This window comes from Myotis yumanensis, unplaced genomic scaffold, assembly GCF_028538775.1.
Source record: "Myotis yumanensis isolate MYYU_CA2020_CCGP unplaced genomic scaffold, mMyoYum1.0.hap1 SCAF_7, whole genome shotgun sequence".
Taxonomy (NCBI): domain Eukaryota; kingdom Metazoa; phylum Chordata; class Mammalia; order Chiroptera; family Vespertilionidae; genus Myotis; species Myotis yumanensis.
Window position 1 is genome coordinate 49327712 of NW_027223758.1, and position 26411 is coordinate 49354122.

The 26411-nt window shown below is 38.4% G+C and overlaps 1 protein-coding gene across 2 annotated transcripts in view; it reads right to left on the reverse strand.

Annotated features, from left to right (window-relative positions):
* RTTN (rotatin) overlaps positions 1-26411 on the reverse strand; it is a 113105-nt gene that overhangs the window by 63379 nt on the left and 23315 nt on the right. For both annotated transcript variants that reach the window (XM_070420448.1, XM_070420447.1), the window contains exons 12-26: positions 23762-23974; positions 22418-22530; positions 21028-21154; positions 18359-18484; positions 17343-17459; positions 16446-16585; positions 13383-13554; positions 11868-11967; positions 9786-9874; positions 9266-9383; positions 8050-8146; positions 7094-7162; positions 3439-3627; positions 2571-2810; positions 736-880 (exon numbers count right to left, since the gene is read on the reverse strand). In XM_070420448.1, coding sequence (XP_070276549.1) covers positions 736-880; positions 2571-2810; positions 3439-3627; positions 7094-7162; positions 8050-8146; positions 9266-9383; positions 9786-9874; positions 11868-11967; positions 13383-13554; positions 16446-16585; positions 17343-17459; positions 18359-18484; positions 21028-21154; positions 22418-22530; positions 23762-23974 — 2055 coding nt within the window. The remainder of the gene's footprint in view (positions 1-735; positions 881-2570; positions 2811-3438; positions 3628-7093; positions 7163-8049; positions 8147-9265; positions 9384-9785; positions 9875-11867; positions 11968-13382; positions 13555-16445; positions 16586-17342; positions 17460-18358; positions 18485-21027; positions 21155-22417; positions 22531-23761; positions 23975-26411) is intronic.

Sequence of the window (26411 nt, forward strand, 5' to 3'; positions counted from 1 at the left end):
GGTTGCATGCTCGATCCCCAGCCCTGGTCACAGCATGTGCAGGAGGCAACCAATCGATGTGTCTCTCTCACATCAATGTTTCACTCTGTCTTTCCTTCTCCCTTCCACTCTCTCTAAAATATGTGTGTCTTATAATGTCTACTATCTTCTTTATCAGTTTAGGCCCTCTTTTCTAATTTTATGTGGGGGTTTACTTGTGTGATTACTTGCAAAAAGGTTTATTTTTGCAGGGTTAAGTAAATTCATATGGTGTTTGGAAAAAAAACACACATATAAACCAACAGTACATAGTGAGCTAGCTTCTTGGCAAGTTTTCCTTAGGATAAACTTACATTAAAGTCTGAGCACCTTTGCACTCACTCTTCCCACGTTCTCTCCTTCACATACCCTTACTGCCTCTATCTAGCTTGGCTCCCTGTCTCTCACATCCCTATTTGAACTCCCCCCACCCCAAGATCCCCACTTGAAAATACAGCTGCAGCAGAAAACTCCAAGAGAATAGGTTTTATAAACAGCAAGACTTAAAGTCCAATTCATCTGTAGACTTTTAATTTAATACAACTGGTCACAACCACATCAAGAAGGCCATGTTGCTATGAGCCCTCTAATACAACATAAGTAGCACTTCACTTAGCAAGGCTATATAAATATTTTACTTTTCCATAATATAGTATTAATGATTTTCAAATAAATCACTTGTCGCACCTAAAACCCAAATTCCTTAACAGCACTTACAGGTCTAAGAAGTAATTCTAGAAGCCAGTTTAGAAGTTCCACTGATGAATTTTTTCTTTGCTCCTTCAATAACTTATTTAAAAAATGTATGATATCTATTAGCAGTTTCTCATCTTCAATGCAAGCAGGAAGCACTTGCAAAAACCTGTAACAAAGAAGACAATAATTATGGTTTCTAGCTCTTAAAGTGGTGTTGATAAATATTTAGCAATCCAGCTGAGAAGTGGCATGCTGATTTGTTGTGTTTGCCCATTTCCATAGTGTAAATACCCCTATGGCCAACTGCAAGCCACAGTGTGACACAGAGCTGTGGAGACATGCACAGCAGCCTTTCTATATCATAGATGTAATAGGTACAAATAGAATTGAGCAGAGATAATAGTGAAGTGTTGTAAAACAACACTTGGGAAGTAATAACTTGTACAATCATTACCTTTATTTTCATTAACATATTTAATTCTAAGTTTACATAATTTATGTTAAAGAGGGGCTCTCATTATGCTAAGTGAAACAAGCCAGTCAATGAAGGAAAAATACCACATGATCTCATTCTTTCATGGATAATTAAGACCATTACAAACTTTTGAACAATAATAAATACAGTGGCAGAGCTGCCTCAAACCGATTGTCGGACTTCAGTGGTAAGGCCAGGGAGGGTTGGGGGACAGGAGGGAGGGGAGTAAGAGATCAACCGAAGAACTTGTATGCATCCATATAACCATAACTAATGGACATAAGACACTGGGGGGTAAGGGAGGGCAGGGGCTTGTCAAGGGTGGGGGGGAAAAAAGGATACATATGTAATACCCTTTGTAATGCTTTTAGCAATAAAAAAAAAAAAGAAAGAAAGCAAAAAAAAAAAAGAAAATAAACAAATGAAAACCTAAAAAAAAAAAAAAAAAGAGGGGCTCTCTTTAAACCAACTAACTTGCAAAACTCCAGACAATGTAAAGCATCAGCTCTCACAAGGCAGTACTGGCTGGCTCCAGCATGCCACCAGAAAAGCAAAATAAATCGTGACAGCTGACCTAAATAAAGGAGTTAGCAAACTTCATGTTTAATGAGAAAGTTACCCATGTTCTACTAGAGCAGTGGTTCTCAACCTTGGCTGCACATTAGAATCATCTGGGAATCTTTTTAAAATCCTGATTTCTGGGCCTCATCCTCAGGAAATTCTGTTTCTTTATTATGGGGTGGGGCCACAACATTAGTACCAGAGTCACATGGGCTAAAATATAAAACTTCTGCCAATCACTGCTTCTCAGTCTTGTTGCAACCATCTGCTGCCAGTTAAACATGCTATATTGACAAGCTAGAGCCTTTCCCATAGCTACTAATGGACTTGCACATTGGGCTATCAACTTCATGATATTCACAATAAAAAGAAAAATTAGATCATATACTTATGGGGGGGAGGGAGAAAGGGCAAAACAAAATAAACCAGTCTGCTACAGGAGTACCAAACCTATTCACCAACCCACTGATGTCCTGAGTTATTTATAATACGGGCAGGAATAAACATTCTGTTTGTTCATTCATGTCTTAGCCTAGTCATTTACTTTTATAAGATAACAAAATTTCCCATGATAAGGATATTTTTAAAATTGTTGTAAGTTTATTAGTAATTCCTTCTAAAATTCAGTGATTCAGTTATATATTTTTTTCTCTTTTGCTGTTATTAGATACTTATTGCAGGTGACAAAAATCCTGAGGTTTTTCTTTCTATAAAAGCATTTCTCTCATAATACATGCTCTTATCTTCAAAGGTATGGAGATGGACCCAAACACAATTCAGTCCAGGTCTCTGCACCGGGTAGACTTGAGGTTACACTGACCTGTTTAGTGCGGTATGCCAAGCCAAGAACTTCAAGGCAGCCCCACATGGGCTATCGCCCCCCTTGAAAGACAATCTGTCATTCAGAAAGTAAAAACTCATGCTGGTGACAGCAGCCCTCACTTCTCTATGGGCGGCAGCCTGAACAACAGCATGGAGACAGTCCTGCAGGCCACTGGCTGTGTGTGTCACCTTCAGAGTAAGGGTGTCCTCTGAGGATAACTTCAATGTGTCTAAGAATCTATACAAATTGAAAAAAGAAATCGTGACATAAAGCTATTTAAATAAAAGCTCACTTTTATTATAAACTCTTACCAAAAAATTGTTTTATTTTCATTTTCTTTTAATTAAAGGTTGACTCACAGCCCAAAGAAAATACGGTGTGTATCTGCCAATATTAGGCTTTTATACTAGTATCCTAAGTATTTACATTGACATTTTCCTGCTTACACAACCATAAAGTAATTTTCACTCAAATAAGGAAGAACTGACAGATTAGAACAGTAAGATATTCAGAAGCAATTATCATCATCATCACAGTCATGACAACACTCTTACATATACTTACTGACCTTTTACTCTGATCCAGAGCACTTTTCCTAGTGATTTACATCAATTAACTAAAACAACTCTGTATAATCTCTAAAACAGCATAGGTGCTCTTTCTTTTCCCTTGTGTGATAGTTTTTAAAAAGTAATAAACAACGTAATGTAATCTTTAAAATAAAGTAAAAATTATAATCTTCAGTGCAAAAGCAGGAGCAGATGACAGTAAGTTAAAAAAAAAAACCTACTTAATCGAAAGGAAAAATAAAACCTAACTAATTAGGTAAATGTAAATACTTTTTCAACTAAATGTAACAGCTTACTCTTGGATTTTCGTTTCAGAGTTCATTTGCTTCAACAGATTCTCAGTCCCATGATACCATGAGAGGTTCCAAGCTATTCGAAGCATGTCTGAGACTGGCTTCAAGGCCAAACAATCAGCAGATAACGGCAACACTATGGAGTAAGGACTCACAGCATGGTGGCCAAGTACATGTACTGGTAGGTGATACCTAAAAAAAATGTATACAAATAATTAAAATATTTTAAGTTCTTAAATGCCTCTCAAAAGAATGAGCCACAAACAATGGCTAGTTCTGTGCCTCCCATTCTACAGCAATCCAGAGATCAGTTTCCAATTATTCTTTTACCTGTTCTAACTTCCCAAAACCACTATAGTAAACTCTTTCCTGTGGACTTACCATATTCCATATTGTATCAGCCTTGTCTGCAGGTGTAACTAATGCCCCTTGAAACTAAGCCCTATGGCTACAGTGAACCATACATAACAGGTGTTCAGCTAAACATGAATGCCTACTTTATGTAAAACACTGTACAGTATCTACCATTTATTCAGTTATGTGCCATGGCGATGTGATACCCATTTTACAGATATTTAAAATGAGTCACCATGACCACTAAGTGACAGAATCACAGCCTGACAGAATTATGTTTTCACTTGCGAACATAATTGCAACACCAATACACTTAATCATTGTGTGTTACCAAGAGAACCCAGAAATATTTTTAGATCTAAAAACAGATTCACAGCCATATACATCTCTTAAACCAATCAATGTTAATTTAACAGTGTTTAACAGGACAGCAATGCCTAGCACGTTCAAATGTTAAAGAATAATTTTGCTAATAAAACATATATCAAATCCCTAATTCATGTATTTATGACTAATGTTAGATAAATACAATCAGGTAAGATTTCTACAGGGAAATTTTGTGTGCTTTTTCATTTCATGCATCTCAATAAAAGAGGCTAAGGTAGAGTTCTCTATATAGAAATCAGATTGATAATTTAAGTAGAAATAATGCTTTTTAAAAATTGGAATTTTCCACAAAAGTAACCAGGGCTCCTTAGAGAAATGGCTAATGCTAGGACTGAGACAGGGAAATCGAAGGTGAACCTGGGACATCTCTTTGTGCCAGAAAGAAGAAAGTAGTAAAAGACTCAAGGGCCTAAGTGGAAAGGACCCAGAACAGGAGTCTACTTGATAGGACTGGTACTAAAGGAAAAGAAGTGAGGCTGTCAATCAAAGGACAATCCTTTAATAGTTAGAACATGAACTGCAAATTAAACCTAAGGAAGGTAGAAGGAAGAAAATAATAAAAAGCAAAGGGTACTACATCATGACCAGTTTTAGGAACCACTACACATCTACCAGATGGGCAATGATTTTAAAAATAACATTACTATGAGTAAAGGAATAACAAAGCCCTTTTTTTCCCCTGTGGACAAATATGGTCTTAAGCAAACTCTCTGGCTCCTGACAAGCAGACAACCAAAAAGATGTAGAATGTCAACAATCTTACTAAGCTGCTCTGCAGAGAGTGAGGATGACTCCCTGCATCGGTACTGGGAGATGTGGGACAGCGGGAAGCCACAGTTCTGAGCGCCCGAGTGCTGTAGCTCAGTGACATGCTGTGGGGACCTGGAGAGCAGGCCTGGGCACACTGAGCAGAGATCATCTTTTCTAGTGGGACATGGGGCTTCTATGCCAAGACAGCTCCCAGCACCACACATGTCATCTCACTCTAAGTATGACCTACTGTAGTTGTGTATTTTATTATTTAGCCAAACCCGAAGACCATGAAGAGTGGGTGATATCTACAATCAAGACATTTCACTACTAAGAATGTGTCCAAGAGGAATTCTTGCACACATATATGAGGAGACATATACAATACTGTTTAGAGGAGTGTATACTGCAGCAAAAACACAGGAACAACCCAAATACTCTCTGACAGGAAAAGGAACAAACTGTACTAGAGTCTAACAACAGAATATTATACGACAGTGAAAATTAGACTACATGTAATATATCTACCAAGCTATGAAATGATATTTTTAAATTAATAAGTTTTGTTAAGATATAATTTACTTACCTTACAGCCTGATGGATTTTTATATATGTATTCATGTGTAACTACCACCCAGAATAAAATACAGAACATATCCATCATCTCAAAAAGTTTATTTTTCTCCTTTTCTTGTAAATTAACTACTCTCCCTACCTTCTTCCAAGAGGTAACTACCGTTCTGACTTCTCTCACCAAAGGTCAACTTTACCTGTTGAAGAACTTTAAGTAAGTGGAATCTATAATATATGCCCTTTTGTGGTTTCTTTCACTCAACATTAGGTCTATGAGACTCACGTTGTTGTGTGAAGAATAGTTTCCACAGATTGTGTACAATTGTATGAATGTAGCACAGTCACTTATCAATTCTTCCTATTGTTAGATATGTGGAATGTTTCTTGCTTTTGGCTACTATCAGCAAAGCTGTTATGAACAGTCTTTTTTAAAATATATTTTTATTGATTTCAGAGAGGAAAGAGAGGGAGAGAGATAGAAATATCAATGATGAGAGAGAATCATTGATGGGCTGCCTCCTGCACACCCCCTACTGTGGATTGAGCCTGCAACCTGGGCATGTGCCCTGACCAGAATCGAACCTGGGACTCTTCAGTCTATAGGCCAGTGCCCTACCCACTGAGCCAAAATGACTAGGGTTGTTATGAATATTCTTACACAAAGAAAAAAAGAGTAGGTGATGCAAATACCAACGCTGGTGAGAGTGTGGAGCAGCTGGCACTCACACTGCTGCTGGGAACAGACACTACTACAGCCACATGGAATACTGTCTGAAAGCATCTACTAAACATAAATACCCTCTGACTCATGTGTGCTCAAAGCACATGCCCATCGATGACAGAATTACAAGTTCATTGCTGCACATTCTTACACTGAACCCTAGAGAGCAATGCAAATGATCGACAGGCAAATCTTACCACGTGGAGCAAAAGAAGCTGAACACAAGAATATACCCTATTTATAAAGTGCAAAACCAGCAAAAATAACATATAGTAACAGAAATTAAGATAGAATTACCTGTGTGGGTGGTGGAAAGTAATGAAGGAGCATAAAGGGGTTTCCTAGATTGCTGGCAATGTTCCTTATCTTATCTGCATGGTAGCTACATGGCGTATTTGGAAAAATTTATCAACAATACTCATAATTTATATACTGTGTGTATGTTGTATATACAGTAGTTATGTAGGAAAATGTCCTTAATTTAAGATTTAAGGAGGTACATGCTAGAATAATTAGGAGGGAAATAAAAGTATGTCTGAAGATTATTTTCAAATGGGATAGGAGGGAAAAAATTACATATAAATAAATATATGAGAGAGAGTAAGAGAGAAGAGGCCCATGAGTTAACAACTGCTAAATCTAGGCTGGAAGTTATGCCAGTGTTCACTGTCTAGTTCTTCCAACTTTTCTGTAAAAACATCTGGAGAGGTACATTCACTGACCTCTCCAAGCACACAGCGAAGGCAACATTCAAACACTGTAAGTCACACGGTTTAAATGCTAGGTGAAAACTGTGACAGACTGACAGATTCTGATGTCCATTTCTGTAACAACAGTTCTCCTTCAAGAACAACAAAGAAAGAAATATGTCACCTTCTAAAAATGGAAACCGGCAAACTGAAGACTGATGGCGAAGCAGGTTGACTGGGAGGAATAACACACCTGGTTTGTAAAGAAAACACAAGAGGAAACAGATGAGTGGACCACAGCTTTGTCAAACAATACAGCTTGTCTCACTGCCCTGACTGAAACTTAACTCACAAGGTGCAACTGGTTCTATCATTTAGTGTAGTTTTAACAAATTTGCTACTTCCTGGATTTGCTTATGAAGAATAAATTCTGCTTTTCTTTAGAAGTCCATATGATAAATGATTCATACCATGCAGGTGCTGGACTGGCAGATGAGTCTGGTACCCTCTCCTGCTGACCCTGCTCAAGCTCAGTGGTAAACAGATATTATCATCCTAAACATCTTCCCAAAGGTTTTAAAACAATAGAATATTAAAGAAAAACATGCAAAATTCAGAGTACTGAAAAATGTATTATTAAAAAAAATTACTGCAGTAATTTAAAATTTTGTAGTTCATAATGTTCAAAAATAAAAGTTCAGGGTGACTTTTTGAACCAATGGGTTTTTTGTTTTTTTTTTTGTTTTTTTTTTTTTAAAATATATTTTATTGATTTTTTACAGAGAGGAAGGGAGAGAGATAGAGAGTTAGAAATATCGATGAGAGAGAAACATCGACCAGCTGCCTCCTGCACATCTCCTACTGGGGATGTGCCCGCAACCCAGGTACATGCCCCTGACCGGAATCGAACCTGGGACCCTTCAGTCCGCAGGCCGACGCTCTATCCACTGAGCCAAACCGGTTTCGGCCCAATGGGTTTTTTAATACTGCTTACTCAAACCCAAAATCATCCGAGGTATATCTACCATGGATAGCATAAGCTTCATAAGTTAGAAATGTCTATGTGTTGCTATAAGATTGCATCAGAAACCTGAGATAAATAAGTGTGAGTAAAAAAACTTTCTAAGTCTTAACACTCACCACATATCCATTTTTGATACTTCATCAAATAATAGGAGACAAAATAATGCTCCAACTTCAGTCACCACAGTACAATCTTCATGAAATATCAAAGAAACTAAGAAATAAAAGAAGCATAATGTTATGAAATATTAGAAAGGATGAACTTCAAATTTAAAATATCTTAACTGGAAGGGAAGAGATGCCATTCTCAGAGGAAGGCAGCGTTGACAGATTGGCTGACATTACTAACACAGTGACCCTCTAATGTGCCGTGTGTGTGCATCACCTAGAGCAGTGGTTCTCAACCTGTGGGGTGCGACCCCTTTGGCAGTCGAACGACCCTTTCACAGGGGTCGCCTAAGACCATCCTGCATATCAGATATTTACATTACGATTCATAACAGTAGCAACATTACAGTTATGAAGTAGCAACAAAAATAATTTTATGTTTGGGTCACAACATGAGGAACTGTATTTAAAGGGCCAGAAGGCTGAGAACCACTGAAGAGGCTGTGACAACAGTGTCTGCTTGGTAGGTGTGGGAGGAGCCTGTGACTCCCAGAGGACACAGATGCTGCTGGTGCAGGAACCATACCCACTCACTGGGCACAAGCCACTTTCAGTTCATCAGAAGCAAACTGATTCAGGGTCTAAGAAGGTTTGCCAAGTCTAAAAGGTTTAGCTAAAGTTGCTCATTGAAAGATCTCAATATCTGCCCTTTCCTATAAACATATAATCATAGAACTTGGACTTTTGACTTTAAAATGTTGTATTTGTGCTAGTGTTGTTTTGATATGTATGTCTTGACCATTACAAGCCACCCTTAATGCCAATTTAACGACATAATCAGATATCACACCAAAGGTTCAGGATGTAAAGGCATAAACAAACAAGGCTAAGGAAGCAGATGCTGGAAAGAAGGCAGTAGTGACTGCAGCCCAGCTCTCTCTCTTTACAGACAACAGGTACTGTCTGAGCTCCAAAGGACAGCTCCATCAATGGGCACAGAACAATCGAAGGCGTCAGCCTCTCCCAGCTCCAAAGTCTACACAGTATCAGGGTTACCAGGAAGCTTCCACAAAAGCACTGAACACTTTCTATTGCAATGGATTTAAGTGATTTAAAAAGTTTGCTATTCTGTAAGTTAAATGGAAAGTAAATGTTTCCTACAGTTAAACAATATCACTTAAAGCTTAAGACTGATTTCACCATTAGCAGAATGTGTCCCATTTACCTCTGAACAGCAGGGTCAGCAGAGAAGCCTGCTGTGCGAGGGAAACACGGGCGCCTGGGTCCGCACAGAGAACCTTCCTCAGGAGCGTGAGGCTGGGCTGGATCAGACATTCTATCAGCTGGCCAGAAGGAAACACACAGTTACTCTATGTGCATTAATTCTAAGGTGAGCTAAAACAGCTAAAACAGACTCTATATTATCTTATTATAGTCTTATTATTACTCATTCTAAATTGTATGCTTTATCAAAATTGTGTGAAACAAAAATGCAAACAAATATTAAGAATTATTTTCCACTGAAAATAAGCTTTGTATATACTCAGGCTTATACATCATATAGAAATTTTAAGACTAGTTTTTCTTTACAGAGGTCCCACTCTTAGAAATAAGCAAATGAACAAGGTAATGGGTGTTAGGACTTAAACTCCAAGGACTTACGCAAATTCAGCTGAATTCACTTTAAGATCTGATTAACAAAAATACCAATCTGTAAAAATATGTCTACTGTGCAATAGTCTTACCTCACCATCCTCACCCACACATTCATTTAAATACTCAATTATCTTGTCAATTAAGCATAACTTTTTCACCACAGCATGCATTTTAATATCTGTAGACAAAAAAAAGTACTAAAAGTTAAAGAGCACTTTCTGTAGTTTTAATAACACAGAACAGATATCCATATAACTTGCAAACTATTAAAAATATTGACACCTGGTATTAAAATTAGAAGATAAAACTTTAAGTTTTTTATTTAATATACCTCTGAACAATTTTAAAACTATTAAGTAACAAGCAGATCTGACTCCTGAACTGTAAAAAATAAACCTGTTAGAAAAGAATAATTAAATTAACTAGTTCAGACTCTGAAAAGTACTAGAATTTTATGCATACAAATGAATCCTTATATTTGCACATGACAAATTATTGTCTTTATATTGTTTCATTGACAATTCTTTCCTTCTCTAAGTCCATTAACTCAAAATGTTTAGAATTCTTCACAAGTTAATGTATAAATATGGCTTACAACATGATCACTTTTCTATTAATAAGATCTCTAACCTCAAATTGTTAATAGCAAATATAAAAGGGATTATAATATACACTATATATTTCCAAAGAATATGAACTACTTTTCAATAAGTATATACATGTGTTCACTACTATGGACTCAATATTTATGTCCCCCAAAAATTCATATGTAGAAACTTAATCTCCAATGTGATGGTATTAAGAGGTGGGGCCTTTGGGAGGAGATCAGGTCGTGGAGGTGGAGCCCTCAAGAGTGGGAGTAGTGCCCTGAGAAAAGAGACCTCAGAGAGCTCCCTCAAGCTTTCTGCAGATGTTCACAGGGAGAAGGCTGTCTATGAACCAGGGAGCACGCCCTCACCCAACACAGATCTGCTGGCTCCTTGACCTTGGACTCCCAGCCTCCAGAACTACTGTGAGAATCAAATGTCTATTGTTTATTAGTCATCTGGTCTATGGTATCCTAGTATAGCAGCCTGAACAGACTAAGACACACACACAGAGACACAAACACACACACACAGACACACACGAGATATTACTGGCTCCAAAAATCTACTTGCTTATAGATTAGTTACAAGTATTTAACAATTTGCAAATTTTTTTTTAATTTGTTCTCCTATAATTTCAATGAATACATACACTGAGAAACAAATATACATATTCATACTGGACTATTAGTTTTCACTCCAACTACCTTTAGCTGCCACTTTTTGAAAAAGTAGTTTCCACTGCCCCCCCTCCCCCAAACCCCAACACAGTGCATACCAAAATTATATTTTTGAAATGTTAATAATATTAAAAAATCACTTTCTAAAAGTTTTTGAATTGTTTTTGTCCAGGTTCCCCACATTTGTAGGGACTTATTTTCTAGAGTCTGTTGTTACCGCTATTAAAGCCACAGACAGGCTGTGTATGCTTTTTCAAATTCCTCTCACCCAGTTCCCACTAATGCCAGGATAGAAATATTAACCATGCCCCATCTTCCCACTCAGTAAAAACCTTTTCATGTAAGTACAAAGTTATCATTTCTTTCAACTATTAAAGATAAGTTACAGATGTCACATATTGGGAAAAAGAAAAAAACTACTCCAAAGAATAGACTAACAACACTACAAAGTTAACTGTATATTTTACAAGTGTTTTTAAAAAATACGCCTTTAAAGAAAATACAGCTACGGGACATTATTATTTTACCCTCCCACAAAGTACTGTTTGATTGATTTCTCTAAGAAAGATGGGACAAAATAAAATTACCATATACTAGGTAAACTGAGAAAGAAACATGCAATTTACTGTTGGAATTAGATCAATATCTTAGAAGTTAATTCCATCGAGTGACATTTTATAGGTAAAATAAAGATAATGCAGAGCAGAGTCAACAAACTACTTTTATAAAGAGCTAGATGGTAATAAGTGAAGCTTTTCTGGCCACATATAGTGTGTCCTACACTTTTTTTAACAACTCTTTAAATATGTAAAAACCATTCTTAACTCAAAGGCTATAAAAATAACAGACCAGGCCCAGCAGCAACCAATATCTGCCAACCCAACACAGCAACCAAAGGTATTACCTTGCATGATCACAGCGAGCTGTTCTGCAGCTGACTTTCTCAGAACAAGGTCAATGTCATCTGAAATAAAGATTTCATATACCTTTTCAACAGTCTCCAACTGCAAACCAAAAGAAAAAATTTTTTTTTTATCTACTTCCAATTCTCCAAGAAAATTTTATAGTTCATACCGTAAGAACAAAAGCTCAAAAAGTCAACTTACTTAAATAAATGGCATATTTACATGTCAATATGTAACAATAATGTGCTAGGTCAGGGAGGAACTTAGGACCTCAAACAAAGAGCCATCCTGTCAATGAGCCACTTAATGTATATTTTTGCTAGGAAGTCATTCCTGACCACTAACTGCCTAAAGAATTTCAGGGAAAACATCCCTGCAGGTAGGAGCAGGCAACCCTGAGATTAGCAGTCCAGACTCGTGATTCAGGACTTCTGTTGCTCCAGAAGCCCACAGCTGCAATTCCCTTGGCCCTGTCCCTTTCCTCCCACTTAGAGACCACAAAGAAGGCAGCCCTATGGGACTTGCTGCCCAGCACTAAAACAAAGTCACCCCAATACCAGACCATGACTGACATTCATGCTAAGACAGGTCTGAGCTCGCAGAACTCAGAAGGAGAAGAGAAGAACAAAGACAACACTCCTCCTTTCTCCCACCCACTATCTGCTGGCCCTATGTACTCACAAGACAGTTCTAGAATGGCCACTCCTGGCCTTCCTCCCCACCACACTGAGGACACACAGGAGGGACCACCAGTGCGTAGGACTCAGGGAGTCCCCAACAGGACCTGGTGCGTGGCCAGGGAAGGTTCTCCAATCCTCTTGCCATGGCTGTCATACGGCACCAAACACTCAAGTTGAAACAACATTGAACGTGTTTCCCATTTTAAGACTGTCTCTGTGGTTAACAGACTCAGGGCTTTGTTCCTAAGATTATTTGATGCCAATCAGAAACTCATTGTCCTGAGGTTTTAATGCTTGAGGGAGTGACTGTGTCGGGCGGGGGGAGGGGGGCAGTCAGGGTGCTGGGCAGGGCCAATTTGAATCAGCTGTCTGTCTGTTTCCCCATTTCACTTGCCAAGGAATTTTCCTAGCTTCTTACTATCCTGCCTCAATTCTATTCCACGTGGATCTACAGTACTACCACAGGCTTAGGGGGCTGCTCTACACTGAAAAGAGAAACTGCCTTTACTCCTATATTATTTTTTCCTCTTACACTGAAGAGGCTTAAAATTTTATCATAGGAACTTTTTCCTTCTAAGCTATTGTAGACAATTTCCAACATGAGAACAAGAATTCTAAATAGCTTTATGTCAGTGACATATGGTCTTAAGAGTCATCACAAAATTTCTTTCCACTAAATTAGCCTTATGTTGTACTTAAGACACTATTCAAATTCACTGCATGTGTGGTGTATGTACTAAATGAAAAGGGACTAATACCTGGCATTTGGTAGACACTCAAGAAATTAATCTGTTCCGTATCAAACAACCACATAGTAATAAACTCAAAAGTCACCTTAATAATCAGCTCTTTCCTGTCATCCAATTTGAGTTCGATAGGTTTTTTCACGATAAATAAGTTAGTAGCTCTGGCGAGAACTCTGGCATCCATTGCAGGGCGCTTTCTCTCAGCCCCCTCCTCCCTGGTAAGATGACAAACTAACAGCTTCAATGCTAGTGAACGGACCCTGTGGAAACACAGTATATGAGGCAACTTTCTGCAATCTGCAAGTCTTCTGTAACATGCAGATGTATACAAAGTACAGAGGTCTACAGTCACAACACATTATTATATATTAACACAGTAATTAGCCATGCTTATAGTGCTATTACTGATAACATTTTACTATTTCTATTAAAATATTTAGTGTATAACTACAATCATTCTTTCCATTTTACTTTTATTAATAAACATCAGAATTAAAGAATAATCAGTAATTACAAATGGAGAAACAGACTCACTAAGACTGTGAATTTCAGTCAACATTACATTCAACTTCACTAAGTCAAATTAAATCTAAATTCTGACTCCAAGTTCAGTGATCGTTCTTAATCACCAAAATGATCCATGAGTAGAATTAATGTTAGATTGGAGCTCCAAGGGGGTATCACACTAAGACCTAGTATCACAGCAATGTATAAAAATCTTATATTAGGGATCAAACAGATTCCCTTCGAATATGAACATGGAAATACTTTGATTCCCTTCATAATTCTGTTTTATCTGGAATGGATTAGGAATAAGGTCTGTTGAGTCCATTGAGATTTTAAGAAAAGATTACATACTGCATGCTACTGAACAGTGGAATGGAAAAACAGAAAACCATCACATGGAAAGGGCATGGAGTTGGGAGAGTTTGACAACCAGTTACCTATCACACCTGACAGGCTGTTGAACTACATGGGAACTGGGCACATTTTAAGCAATAATCCAAGTACTACTTATAAGACAATTAAAACCTGCATACTCAGGGAGGCCTCCTTACCACAGCCATGGGCTGTGTCACCTTGCTGTGTCCTGACACCCTGAAGTGCCCTATCATAACACTGGTCTAGCGTTTTTACAATTAATAAAGTATAATTGATCAGACCTCTCTTCTCAATTCCATGCCCAGTTCAGGAAGGGCCTGTCTGTGTTGCGTGCTGCTGGGTTCCGACAGCCAACCTTGGTTCCCAGTCACATGGGTGATGCTCAGTAAGTGCTTCCCAATTCTAACCAGGAATTTAAAATCATAAAAATCATCTCTAGAGACTAATATTTACTCCAAGTTGGTGTGGGAATCAGGCAAACTCTCCCTCTTCCATTTGTTGTAACCTCCTGAAAGCTAAGAACAGCAAGACACCTACGTAATGCTTTCCCCCTGCTCCTTTCATTCCAGTCCAGTGCTGTCAGTTATGGACAGTCACCACCACAGTAAGAAAGTTAGAGTGGGATGTGTGAAGCATGCATTTATGCATCTCCTCCTCTGGTCTACAAAAGTAGCATCGTTTGGGGTTTAGCCTGGGACACCAGAATCCAGCTATTCATTCCTCTACACTATTTCTTTCAATGAATACATTTAGAGCAGCGGTTCTCAACCTGTGGGTCGCGACCCCTTTGGCGGCCGAACGACCCTTTCACAGGGGTCGCCTAAGATCATCCTGCATATCAGATATTTACATTATGATTCATAACAGTAGCAACATTACAGTTATGAAGTAGCAACGAAAATAATTTTATGGTTGGGTCACAACATGAGGAACTGTATTTAAAGGGCCAGAAGGTTGAGAACCACTGATTTAGAGCATATTTATGTTCCAGGTACTCCTTGAAGTGCTGATGGTGTAAAGGTTAGCCAATGTACAGGGTTCCTGCTTAACGGAATTTATGGTTTAGTGGGTTGTGGTAAAATGAATCAAATAATGAAAGCAAATATGAAATCCAAACTGCCTTAAGTTCTGTGTAATAGGACCTTACCCAAAGAGAGGTCCGGCCTTGCCCTCCACTCCTGGGAGGGGATCTCTAAGTCCCTGGAGTGCCCTGCCTGCTAAGAATGTCTGTTTACCAGGAGACCTTGGGCCCCCAAGGGTGAACAGGAAATAAACTTCTTGTGTTCAGTAACCGTTTCGGCAGAGGGATCATGCTACACCAGCACATGAATGAACATGTGGAAGCCAATCCCCCACCCCCAGGAGCACGGACACTTTAATTCCATCTGCCCTGCATCACCCCTAACTTTACTCTCTACACTACATTGAGATTTTTATAATCTCTCCTTTTAATTTTCCTCCTTCCACTTTCTTTATATTTTATTTCCACCTACTTTCTTATTTTCAGTCTGATCATCTGCTTATAAATAAGCTGCTGTTTTATTATGGTGTGAGGTTGGGGAGAACAGAATTGTCCACTGTCAAAAGAACATGTTTGTTCCTCCCAGCTTTTCAATCCACTCTTTTTCCTCATCAATGCTTATCCCTCTGACTACACTTCTGTCTCTTCTCAATGAGGGAAAATCTAACCAGTTACCTAGGAGAGCACCAGAGAACACGCATGTTGCATTGACAGAGAGGGAGCAACCACACACTTCTGCTTTTCTTTGAGTTAAAAGAATACTGACACTGATGTCAGAGGTCAAGCCAGGCAAGATTAAACCACCTGCACACTCTAGTACATGAGGCAACTGGTCTACTACATCTTTGTGAAACCCTTAATTTTCAGAACAGATGTTTAGAAAAGGATCACTCCAGGCTAACCATTTCTAAAGAGGGCAGACGAGATGCTCTGTACCTTCTGCAATCTATTGATCTGCATGGCTCCTACCTGCGCACAGCACTATGAACAGCACCGAGGGCAGCAGCTACATCAGATGCAGGTCCAACCACTGCACTGGGAATGGATGGTATGTTTCAGGAAAGCACCCAAAACACCTGCATCTGCGTATAGCTTCACCCATTGGTTCCCTCTCTCTGTCTAATAAAAGAACCACTTTCCTTTACCTTCCGCATTCTATTCTGTCCCAGACGGATGTAATGACTGCACTATACTTTCTTAGAATGTCCCCATTCATATTTCACACTGAAAAGCCTCCAATGCACTTACGACGGCTTCTTCACGAGCAAGAGTCGCAGAATGGACTTGAGCCGGGTGGTGCAGGGGAGGATGCCCTTGCCTCCCTCAGAACTCGCCTTGCTGAGGAGGAGGATACAGTTCCCCAGAGGGTCTTCCGGGTCAGCATAGCCCTAACAGGTTTCATTAAAAAAGAAATTATTGTTTGATTTTATACACATTGCTTAATTTTTTAACTTAAAAAAAAGATCTACATTAACCTGTCAGGCAACTCAAAAATATCTCTCAATTCAGCTACAAAGTCACTTTTCAAAATAACCTACAAGCGGTAAGAAGCCTACCGACAACTGTATTTAAAAATAGCACTGAAGAACTTCAGGAAAATATGCCAATCCTCAGGACACCTGCCAGCTTTCCTGTTTTCTGGGACTCTAGTAGGTGAGGCCCCCGGGTCTTCAGACCTGTCCCCACAGGACAGAGGTGGAGTATGGCAGACACACCTGCGTGGAACCGAACCACATGAGCCTCACAGCTCCTGCTCTACAAGCTAGTTCCTATGAGGGCACTGCCCACCTCCATCTTCTCTGAGAGGGTCAGGCACCTGGACTTCACTCTCTCCTTTAACGCCCACAAGGACTGCTAAAAATGCTGTTTCCAAGAGTTCATTAACCAAAGGAAAACTCTAGTTACATACTAGTGTATGCATAGAAACCATTCATGAAGCAAGTTTAGTTATGGAAAGTCTACTTAAAGGCACTGTTAGCTTGGCCGAAAAGCCTTCACATAAGGCTGATTCTATTCCTCACGACACTGCTAAGTGCCCGCACCTCACTCTGAACCTCCCGCCCACATGCACAGATGAACACCTCTGCCAGAAACCCCTTCCTATTCATGCATCCACGGATCAGAAAGGGAGGCTACATGTCATACCTGCAGCACTGGGATGACAGGACACAGAGACTCGATAAACCTGTTCCAGGTCAGCGCTGTCATCATCAATTGTCCCTGCAGCAGGTACAGCAGGATGGCCTTTGCAGCAGCATTCACCTGCCCAATAACACAAACAAGACATCCGGCAAAATGAGGTGGTCCCTGAGTTGCCGGACACACCTGGAACACATGATAAAATCTAGAAAGGTACAATAAGTAACATCTCATCCTTCGAATGTTCCTATTTCTGAAACATCATCTTACACTCTGCTCCCAACCAGTCCTCCCCTAATGATTTCCTTTTACCATCTACATAATAAAAGCCTAACCGAACCTTCAATGACCAGAACGACCGGTCGCAATGATGTGCACTGACCACCAGGGGGCAGACGCTCAACACAGGAGCTGCCCCCTGGTGATCAGTGCGCTCCCACAGGGGGAGTGCCACTCAGCCAGAAGCCGGGCTCACAGCTGGCGAGCACAGCAGGAACCTCTCCGCCTCCGCGGCAGCACTAAGGAGCAGCGAGCCAAGTGGTAAGGAGTGAGGGGTCCCAGACTGTGAGAGGGATGTCTGCCTGCCGGCTTGGGCAGGCAGACATCCCCCGAGGGGTCCTGGACTGCGAGAGAGCACAAGCTGGCTGAGGGACACCCCCTCTCCCCCTCCCCCCCCCCCCAGGGTACAAATTTCGTGCACTGGGCCTCTAGTTAGGGTACATTCTTCCACTGAACAAAAATGTGCCTCCGTGAAATAACCTGCTTACTATAAGGACTGTTTGGTTCCCTACATCTTAGATAAAAAACATAAGTAAAACGTTTCATCTGTCCTGTATTTTGATTCTCACATTTTCCATAACATTTCTTTTTATTTAAACAAACAACATGAATGAACCCAACATCAAAGACAAGTTTATTTTCTGTTTCTTATCATACTCTCTAGTTATATTAGGATATTACCTTGATTTAGCTGAGTGTCTAAAGAATTACAGTTTTTTGCACTTACTTATAACACACCATACCTCATTTTTGGGATCTTGAATGCCAAATGCAGAGATTTCATACAGGACTTTTGGGTGAAGTAGAAAATGAATTCCACTACAGAGTGAAGACACAGGTTTAGTGACATTATGGACACCTAAACATTCCTGTAAAATAACACAAAACGTTTTTTAAAATTAGTGACTGATTTTTCAAAAGGATGCATCTTTCTCTGTTTAAAATTCAATTCCAATTTTACTTTTCACTGCATTGAAACTTTTCTTTTACCTCGGGAGGATGAAAAAGATTCTCTTGCCCAACAGTTTTTTAGTCTGCATGAGATATGTGTTATGTTACTTTCTGCCAACAAGCAGAGTCTTGATAAACTGAATAACCAAACTATTGAGACAACCAAACTCTTAAGTTGTTCATAATGATAGACATAAAAGAAATAAATAACATAGTAAATGATATACCCAAAAGAATTAAAGCGGGAACTCAAATAGGTATTTGTACACCTGTGCTCATAGAAGCATTGGTTACAACAGCCAAGAGATAAAATTAATCCAAATGTCTATCAACAGAGGAATGGATAAACAAAATGTGGTACATACAAACAGCATATTCAGCCTTAAAAAGGAATGCAATTCTAATCTGTTAAAACATGCATGAACCTTGAAGATACTATGTTAACTGAAATAAACCAGACACATACATAAAATATATGATTCCACTAATATGAGATACCTTGAATAGTCAAATTCAGATAGAAGTAGAATGATCATTGTTAGGACCTGAGGGGAAGGGAAATGAGAAGTTATTGTTTAATGGGTACAGAGCTCCAATATGGGAAAAGGAAAAAGTTCCAGAGATGAATAATGTTGATGGTTGCACAAAAACATGAATGTACTTACTGCCACTTAACTGTACACTTAAAAATGATTTAAATGGTAAATTTTATGTTATGTATATTTTGCCACAATTTTTAAAAAGCAAATTAGACAGAGCTAAAGAAAGAAATAGCATACTGAATGACAGCACTGAGGAATTCCATCAAAACAAAACAGAGCCAAAACCGGTTTGGCTCAGTGGATAGAGTGTCGGCCTGCAGACTGAAAGGTCCCAGGTTCGATTCAGGTCAAGGGCATGTACCTTGGTTGCGGGCACATCCCCAGTAGGAGGTGTGCAGGAGGCAGCTGATCGATGTTTCTCTCTCTTCGATGTTTCTAACTCTCTATCTCTCTCCCTTCCTCTCTGTAAAAAATCAATAAAATATATTAAAAAAAAAAAAAAAACAGAAAGAGATATAAAAATATAACAGGTCCTGAAGAACACAAAGGGTGGAATAAAGTCTACATAGATCTCATGAGTGCTCCATCTGGAGAGAATAGCAAAGTTAAGAGAGATAATAATGACTGAGAATTACCCAGAAATGCGGGCAGACATGAGTTTTCAGATTGAAGAGTGCTGAACAAGGTAAATAAATTTTAAAAATGTATACAAAGACGCATTGTAATGAGACAAGAAAAAGATCTTTAAAGCAACTAGGAATAAAATGCACATCAGTTATATTAATAGTAGACTTCTCAACAATGAAACAAGGACAAAGCAGTATCACAAAGTGCAAAGAAAAAACAGCAGTCAATCTATCTATAATAATCTATAATAATAAAAGTGTAATATGCTAACTAGACCAGACGTCCTTCCAGACGACCTTCTGGACGAAGCTGGGGCTATGAGGGAAGCCTGGGTCCCAGGTGCCTGCCAACAGCCGGAGGGAGGTCTGGGTCCCAGGTGCCGGTGGCCAGAGGGAAACCCGGGTCCCGGGTGCCAGAGGGGAGCAAGTGCCAGCAGCCAGGGGAAGGAAGGCCTACTCTGGCACGAATTTCATTCATTGGGCCTCTAGTAATTATATACCCAGCTAAGCTATCATTCAAGAGTAAGGTAAAGCCAAGCTATTTTTAAACATATGTACCATTAGTCACAGAATATCACTGAAAATATAGAAAAACTTATTTCAGTAAAATGTAGACTGAACCTAAATATTTACCAATAAAGAAAAGAAAGAATATTCTAACTAAAGAGCAGTTAAGATGAATGGACCAGGTAGATCTCAAATCCTACTATTAGATGAAAAGAATAGGCAGCAAAAACATATGTATAGTATAAAATAGTAATATATAGTATTTATAAAAACATGTATATATAATAAAGATATATATAAACAATGGTTGGGAAGGATAAACGCCAACTTTACAAGGTTATCTTGGTGGAAGAAGGAAGAAGGAAAAGAAAAGAAAGAAACTTCCACTATAAATGTAATATTTTTATTTCTCTGAATAAAAAAGGATCGGAAATAAAAATGGCAAAATGTAAACATTTGTTATATATAGACTAGAGGCCCAATGCATGAAAATTCATGCACTGGAGTGGGGGTTCCCTCAGCCTGGCCCGCCCCCTCTCACAGTCCGGAAGCCCTCAGGGGCGGAAGGCGACCCAGCGATCAGGAGAAGGCGATGCCCCCATCACACCTCTGCTGCTGCCACTGCCAACAGCACAAGCCTCGGCCGGCCCTGGTTACCTGAGCCTTGGGCGGCCCTGGGTGGCTGGGCAGCCGCCATCCGAGGCTTGCCTGTGCCTTCGGCCAGCCCCGGGCGTCTGAAGTTATAAGAAGAAAATCCACTGTTAGTTCACAAAACAGAAAACCCACCTTAACAATTTCCAGACAGCAGTGGTAAGTTTCAACTTTCACTTGTAGCAATGGGTGAGACAACATACGCAGAAACACTTTCTGACTTTCCCCTTGTAGTAATGGACTGGCCTGTGCTGATTTCCAGCTAGCAAAAAGATAAAATATCCACATCTAAGGCAAGGAAATTACCAAACAAAGGAAGTTGAAAAGCACAGTGGAAGGAGTTTCTTCCTATTCCAATTCTTTTAACTGGGATCATAATTAACCCAATATTAGTATTTACCTAAGTACACACTTGTTTCATGGTAGGGAATGCTCTCTCAAAGAGTACAGAAAACAACCCGGCTGGTGTGGCTCAATGGTTGAATGTCAACCCATGAACCAGGAGGTCACAGTTCGATTCCTGGCCCAAGTTGCAGGCTTGATCCCAGTAGGAGGTGTGCAGGAAGAGGCCAATCAATGTTTCCCTCTCAGTGATGTTTCCATCTCTCTCTCCCTCACTGTTCCTCTCTCTAAAATTAATAAAAACATTTTTTTTAAAAAAAGAATATAAAAAACACTAACAATGTCTTTTTAAAAAAACTATACTTGTTATATCAATTGGTGCAACCATATGGAAAACATGGAGGTTGCTCAAAAAATTAAAAATAGAACTACCATATGATCTAGCAATCCCACCTCTAGGTATATATATTTAAAGAAAATTAAATCAATATCTTGAAAAGATATCTGTACTCTCATGTTCATTCCAGCACTATTCACAATAGTCAATTTTTGGAAATAACTCGTGTCCATCCATCAATGAATGAATAAAGAAAATAGCTGTATATATACAATAAAATATTACTCAGCTTTAAAAGAAAAAAGAAATCCTTCCATTTGTCACATGGATAAACCCAAAGGACATGATGGCAAATGAAACACCTGGTCTGAATGGATACCAAAAGAAATGTATAGCCCCAGCTGGTTTTGCTCAGTGGATAGAACCTTGGATCATGGACTGAAGAGTCCTGGGTTCGATTCTGGTCAAGGGTATGTACCTCGGTTGAGGCAACCAATCTAAGTTTCTCCCTGTGTGTCTCTCCTCTGCACTCTCTCTAAAAATCAATGGAAAAATAAAAATTATTTTTTAAAAAAGTGTAAAATCCAACGATAACTCACTTAGGTTGTAGCATGGCATTTTAAAGTTTACTCTTGAATAAAACAGTAAACTGTCTTAATACAGTTCATATATAGTTCAAAGGTCAGACACATGTAAAAGCAATTTAAACTAAAAAATAACAATATTTAAGACCAATTTCATTTTCACTGCTCCTAACTTCACACATATGCATGCACACACCATGCACATGCACACATACACACACAATGCCCTATAATATAATCATATTAAGAAAGAAAATATTACATCTTTGAACAAAGATTGATGATTTCCTCTATTAGAGGTAAATGATAATGATAGGAAAAGCTATGCAAGGCGTGGTCTGCCATCTCCACTAATTCTAAAAGATTCTTCTCTCCCTGAAAAAAAACAAAAAAACAATGTCAAATTCATATACAACAAAATTCTCCACAGCTATCTAAGCAGCTTTAAGAAATTAGATTATTCAGAGACCCTGAGATTCCTTACATTTACTTAAGTCCATTTTCTCAACAACCATCTAAAATGTCAGTCCAGGAAGAAAAATATGGGAGAATCCTACATTTGCCACATGAGACTGTATATTATTTATCTCTGAGCAGGCTTAAACTTATAATTGAGTGGCCTGGTCCTCTGACTACTTGTTTGTAGTCTTATGTCCCTGCTAACTGTAGCTCAAGGCAGGACTCATGTTCTTATAATCCACCTCCCCTTTCTAGAATCCTGACCAGTTCTGAAAACATGAGAGCAATCAATACATGTGTGGTTAACTTGACAATGCAGAAAGCTACAGAAATAATTCAACTTAAAGACAATTCAAACTTTTATCATGGAAGAAACAAGAAACCAGAGGAATCAAGATATGGCAAAAAGAAGAGGGTAAAAAACGATAATGGATAAATAAAGGAAAATTAGAAATATAACCTTAAGACAGACTCCACTGTAAGGGCAAAAATAAAAGTTTTTGTCCCAATTTTTTTAAGATCTTCAGGACCCAATTTGATATTTTCAGACAATAAACAATTATTGTAGTCAATGTCTACCTTAAGACTCAACCCTTTCATTGATAACATTCTAAAGAATATCCTAATAGTATCTCCAAAAGGAATAAGGAACAATACATAATTATTGCCACAACATCGTACCTAAAGGCAGCCTATGCCTTACAATCTAGTTCATGACTTTATTTAATAACAATATCAGGCTCTTTGTGTGAATAAATAAGGTTCTATAAATATTAAAGAAAAAATGTGTCTCCAAGTAAGCACTAAAATGGTCCTTATAATTCTGTTTATGTTGTGTTACTCTTCATACACACTATGCCACTTCAAAGAGGAGACTCACTATTTAATATGAAGACACTGAGAATAATTACTCATTTTCTTCATACTACTGGTTTCATTATATACACCATTCATTAATCTAAAGTCTTCATCTTACTTTTATACAAGCCATATCCTTACTTTTTTCTGATAACTGACCCATTCACTAACAATGTATCCTATGTCTAACAATTCAACTACTATATGTCCCTCAATTTGAAAAGTATAGGTTACATTTTCTAAATATTTTATCAAAGGAATTTAAAAGAGATATTAATAAAGTTTTTACCTCCTTCCCAACATCAGACAGGAAGTTACAGGTACACTCAATGGAATAAACGGCCTCTGCAGCTCGTTTATAAATGCTGTAGTTTTCAGAATTCAGCTGTTCCAAATAGGCCACAGCAGCTTCGTGAATATTTGGATATTCCAAAGAAATAGGCATATCCAATGAAACTAGAAACAATGCTGCTGACATAGACTCTGGTAAAAAGTGGCTTGCCTAGATAAATGGAAAAAAATGTTAATTAAAAAAACAATTTTAGATAAACATAGCAAAGTATAAATGTAGTTCAACTTTCTAAGTATTCTCTATCTCAAAGTCTCTGCTTTTCTAAAGAAACCTCTATTCCCCAAAACACCATCTCTCTGTATGGCTTTATTCAATACAATTTTCCTATGCCCAGAATATCTCAAGTCCAATTTTCAACTCTTTCCCAAGCCTGGGATACAGGATACCTCTTTATTCCCCACCCCAACACTCAGAATTATGCTCCCCTGGGCCCAACATCTTGTGTCTACCTCTGCTACTGAACTTAAGGCATGAGGCCTCTTCCTCTAAGTATTTTGTACACGTGCACACAAATCACACACACAAAAAAAAGTGCAATAAACTCCTGAAAACAAGAACACTTTGCCACCATAGCTGAGCACATACCCCAGGGCTCAGTAAGTACATGCTGCTTTGAATAACACTAAACCAAGTATAACTAAAGACTGCCTTAAACAGAAACTGGTTTTTATTTGGTTTTGTTTGTATTGAGGGGGAAGGGAAAATTCAACAAAATATTTAAAACAGTTCTAGAACACTCACAGAAAACTGATCCTTAACTAGTACAAAGTCAACAGGCCCCAAATGGAATATCAATCTGTTTTATAAGCTTAAATCAATTATTTAAACTGAAAGTCTTGTTTGTTTTTTTAATAATTCTAACTTCATGATAGGATTTTATGCATCAATTAAGAAAATAAAAAGAGTTAAAAATTCAATATTGGGCAGAGCTCACTGTTACGGCTGACATGCTGTCTTTATTAAAGAAAGTTTGAACGTGATTTATTTCATAGGTAACCTATTTTAAAGATAATCATTATCCACCTGAAAGTCTAAGATTAAGAGCTGAATCAGCTAAACAATGCCTTTAAATCAAAGTTATCAACTAAATATCAGAAACAATAGGAATTGAATGTTTAGGTTACTAAGCATAAAAATAAAACCGGACTATTAAGACAATAGCTATTGGGAAGTCAAGCAAAATTTCATTATTCTGTGAAGAACTGTCCTAGTGGGGGAAAAAGAGAAAGCCACTAAATTACCTGATCACCTACTATTCCCTCACTCAGCAAATACTTATGTGCCCCTGCTGCATGGCAGACACCACTGCAGGGCTGGAAACACTATAGGACGTAGAACAGAACCTCTTCCCTCATGAAGCTAACACTCAGTGGAGAAGGAAGCAAAGAGTGAACTGGCAACTTCATGAGATAGAAAGTTTCAGAGTCCAAATTCTACTTCCATTTTTGGTGGGCTAGCAACAGGCAGAGGGCAGCATAACCTTGTTTTTAAATAAACTGAAGGAGAAATTTAACAGCACTTAAGTAGCACTTTTGTTTAGATCTCAATCAAAGCAATTACAAACATATTAAGTCAATACTTTGATTATAATCTCTTCAGTGACCATATTAACTATTTTAATGAACTTCCAAGTTTTAAATATATTTAGAAGAGCTACCAAAGATTACAGGTATTAATTTGCCTTTAAAAACAAAACCAAATAAATAAAAAATAACTATCTTCAAAAATATTGGAGAATTGGCTTTTCATTTTCCTAACACTAAAGTAAGTCAAAATAAAACAAATTATTGATTTCTGTATTAACTGACTCCTGCCCAAATAAGCACACAGATGAAAAAAGTACAATTAAAAAGCAATAAATAACCTATGTAATACAACTGATAATTAGTTTTTCCATCAATACTTCGACCTATGGATATATTGATCATTTGTAATACTTAATAACAAGTTATTAAGGACCTAAATAGACACTTTACGAAAGAGGATATACAGAAGGCCAAGAGACATATGAAAACCTGCTCAAAGTAACTAATCATCTGAGAGATGCAAATCAAAACGACAATGAAGTACCATTTCACACCTGTCAGAATGGCTATCATGAACAAATCAACAAACAACAAGTACTGGCGGGGATGTGGAGAAAAAGGAACCCTCGTGCACTGCTGGTGGGAATGGAGACTGGTGCAGCCACTGTGGAGAACAGTATGGAGTTTCCTCAAAAAGTTAAGAATGGAACTCCCATTTGACCCAGTAATCCCACTTCTAGGAATACTAGTATATCCCAAGAAATCAGAAAGGATATATGCACCCCTATGTTCATAGCAGCACAATTTACAATAACTAAGATTTGGAAACAGCCTAAGTGTCCATCAGCAGTTGAGTGGGTTAGATAACTATGGTACATCTACACAATGGAATACTATGCTGCTATTAAAAAAAAGGAACTTTTACCATTTGCAACAGCATGGATGGAACTGGAGAGCATTATGCTAAGCGAAATAAGCCAGTCGGAGAAAGATAAATATCACATGATCTCACTCATATGTGGGATATAATGAACAACACAAACTGATGAATAAAAATAGAT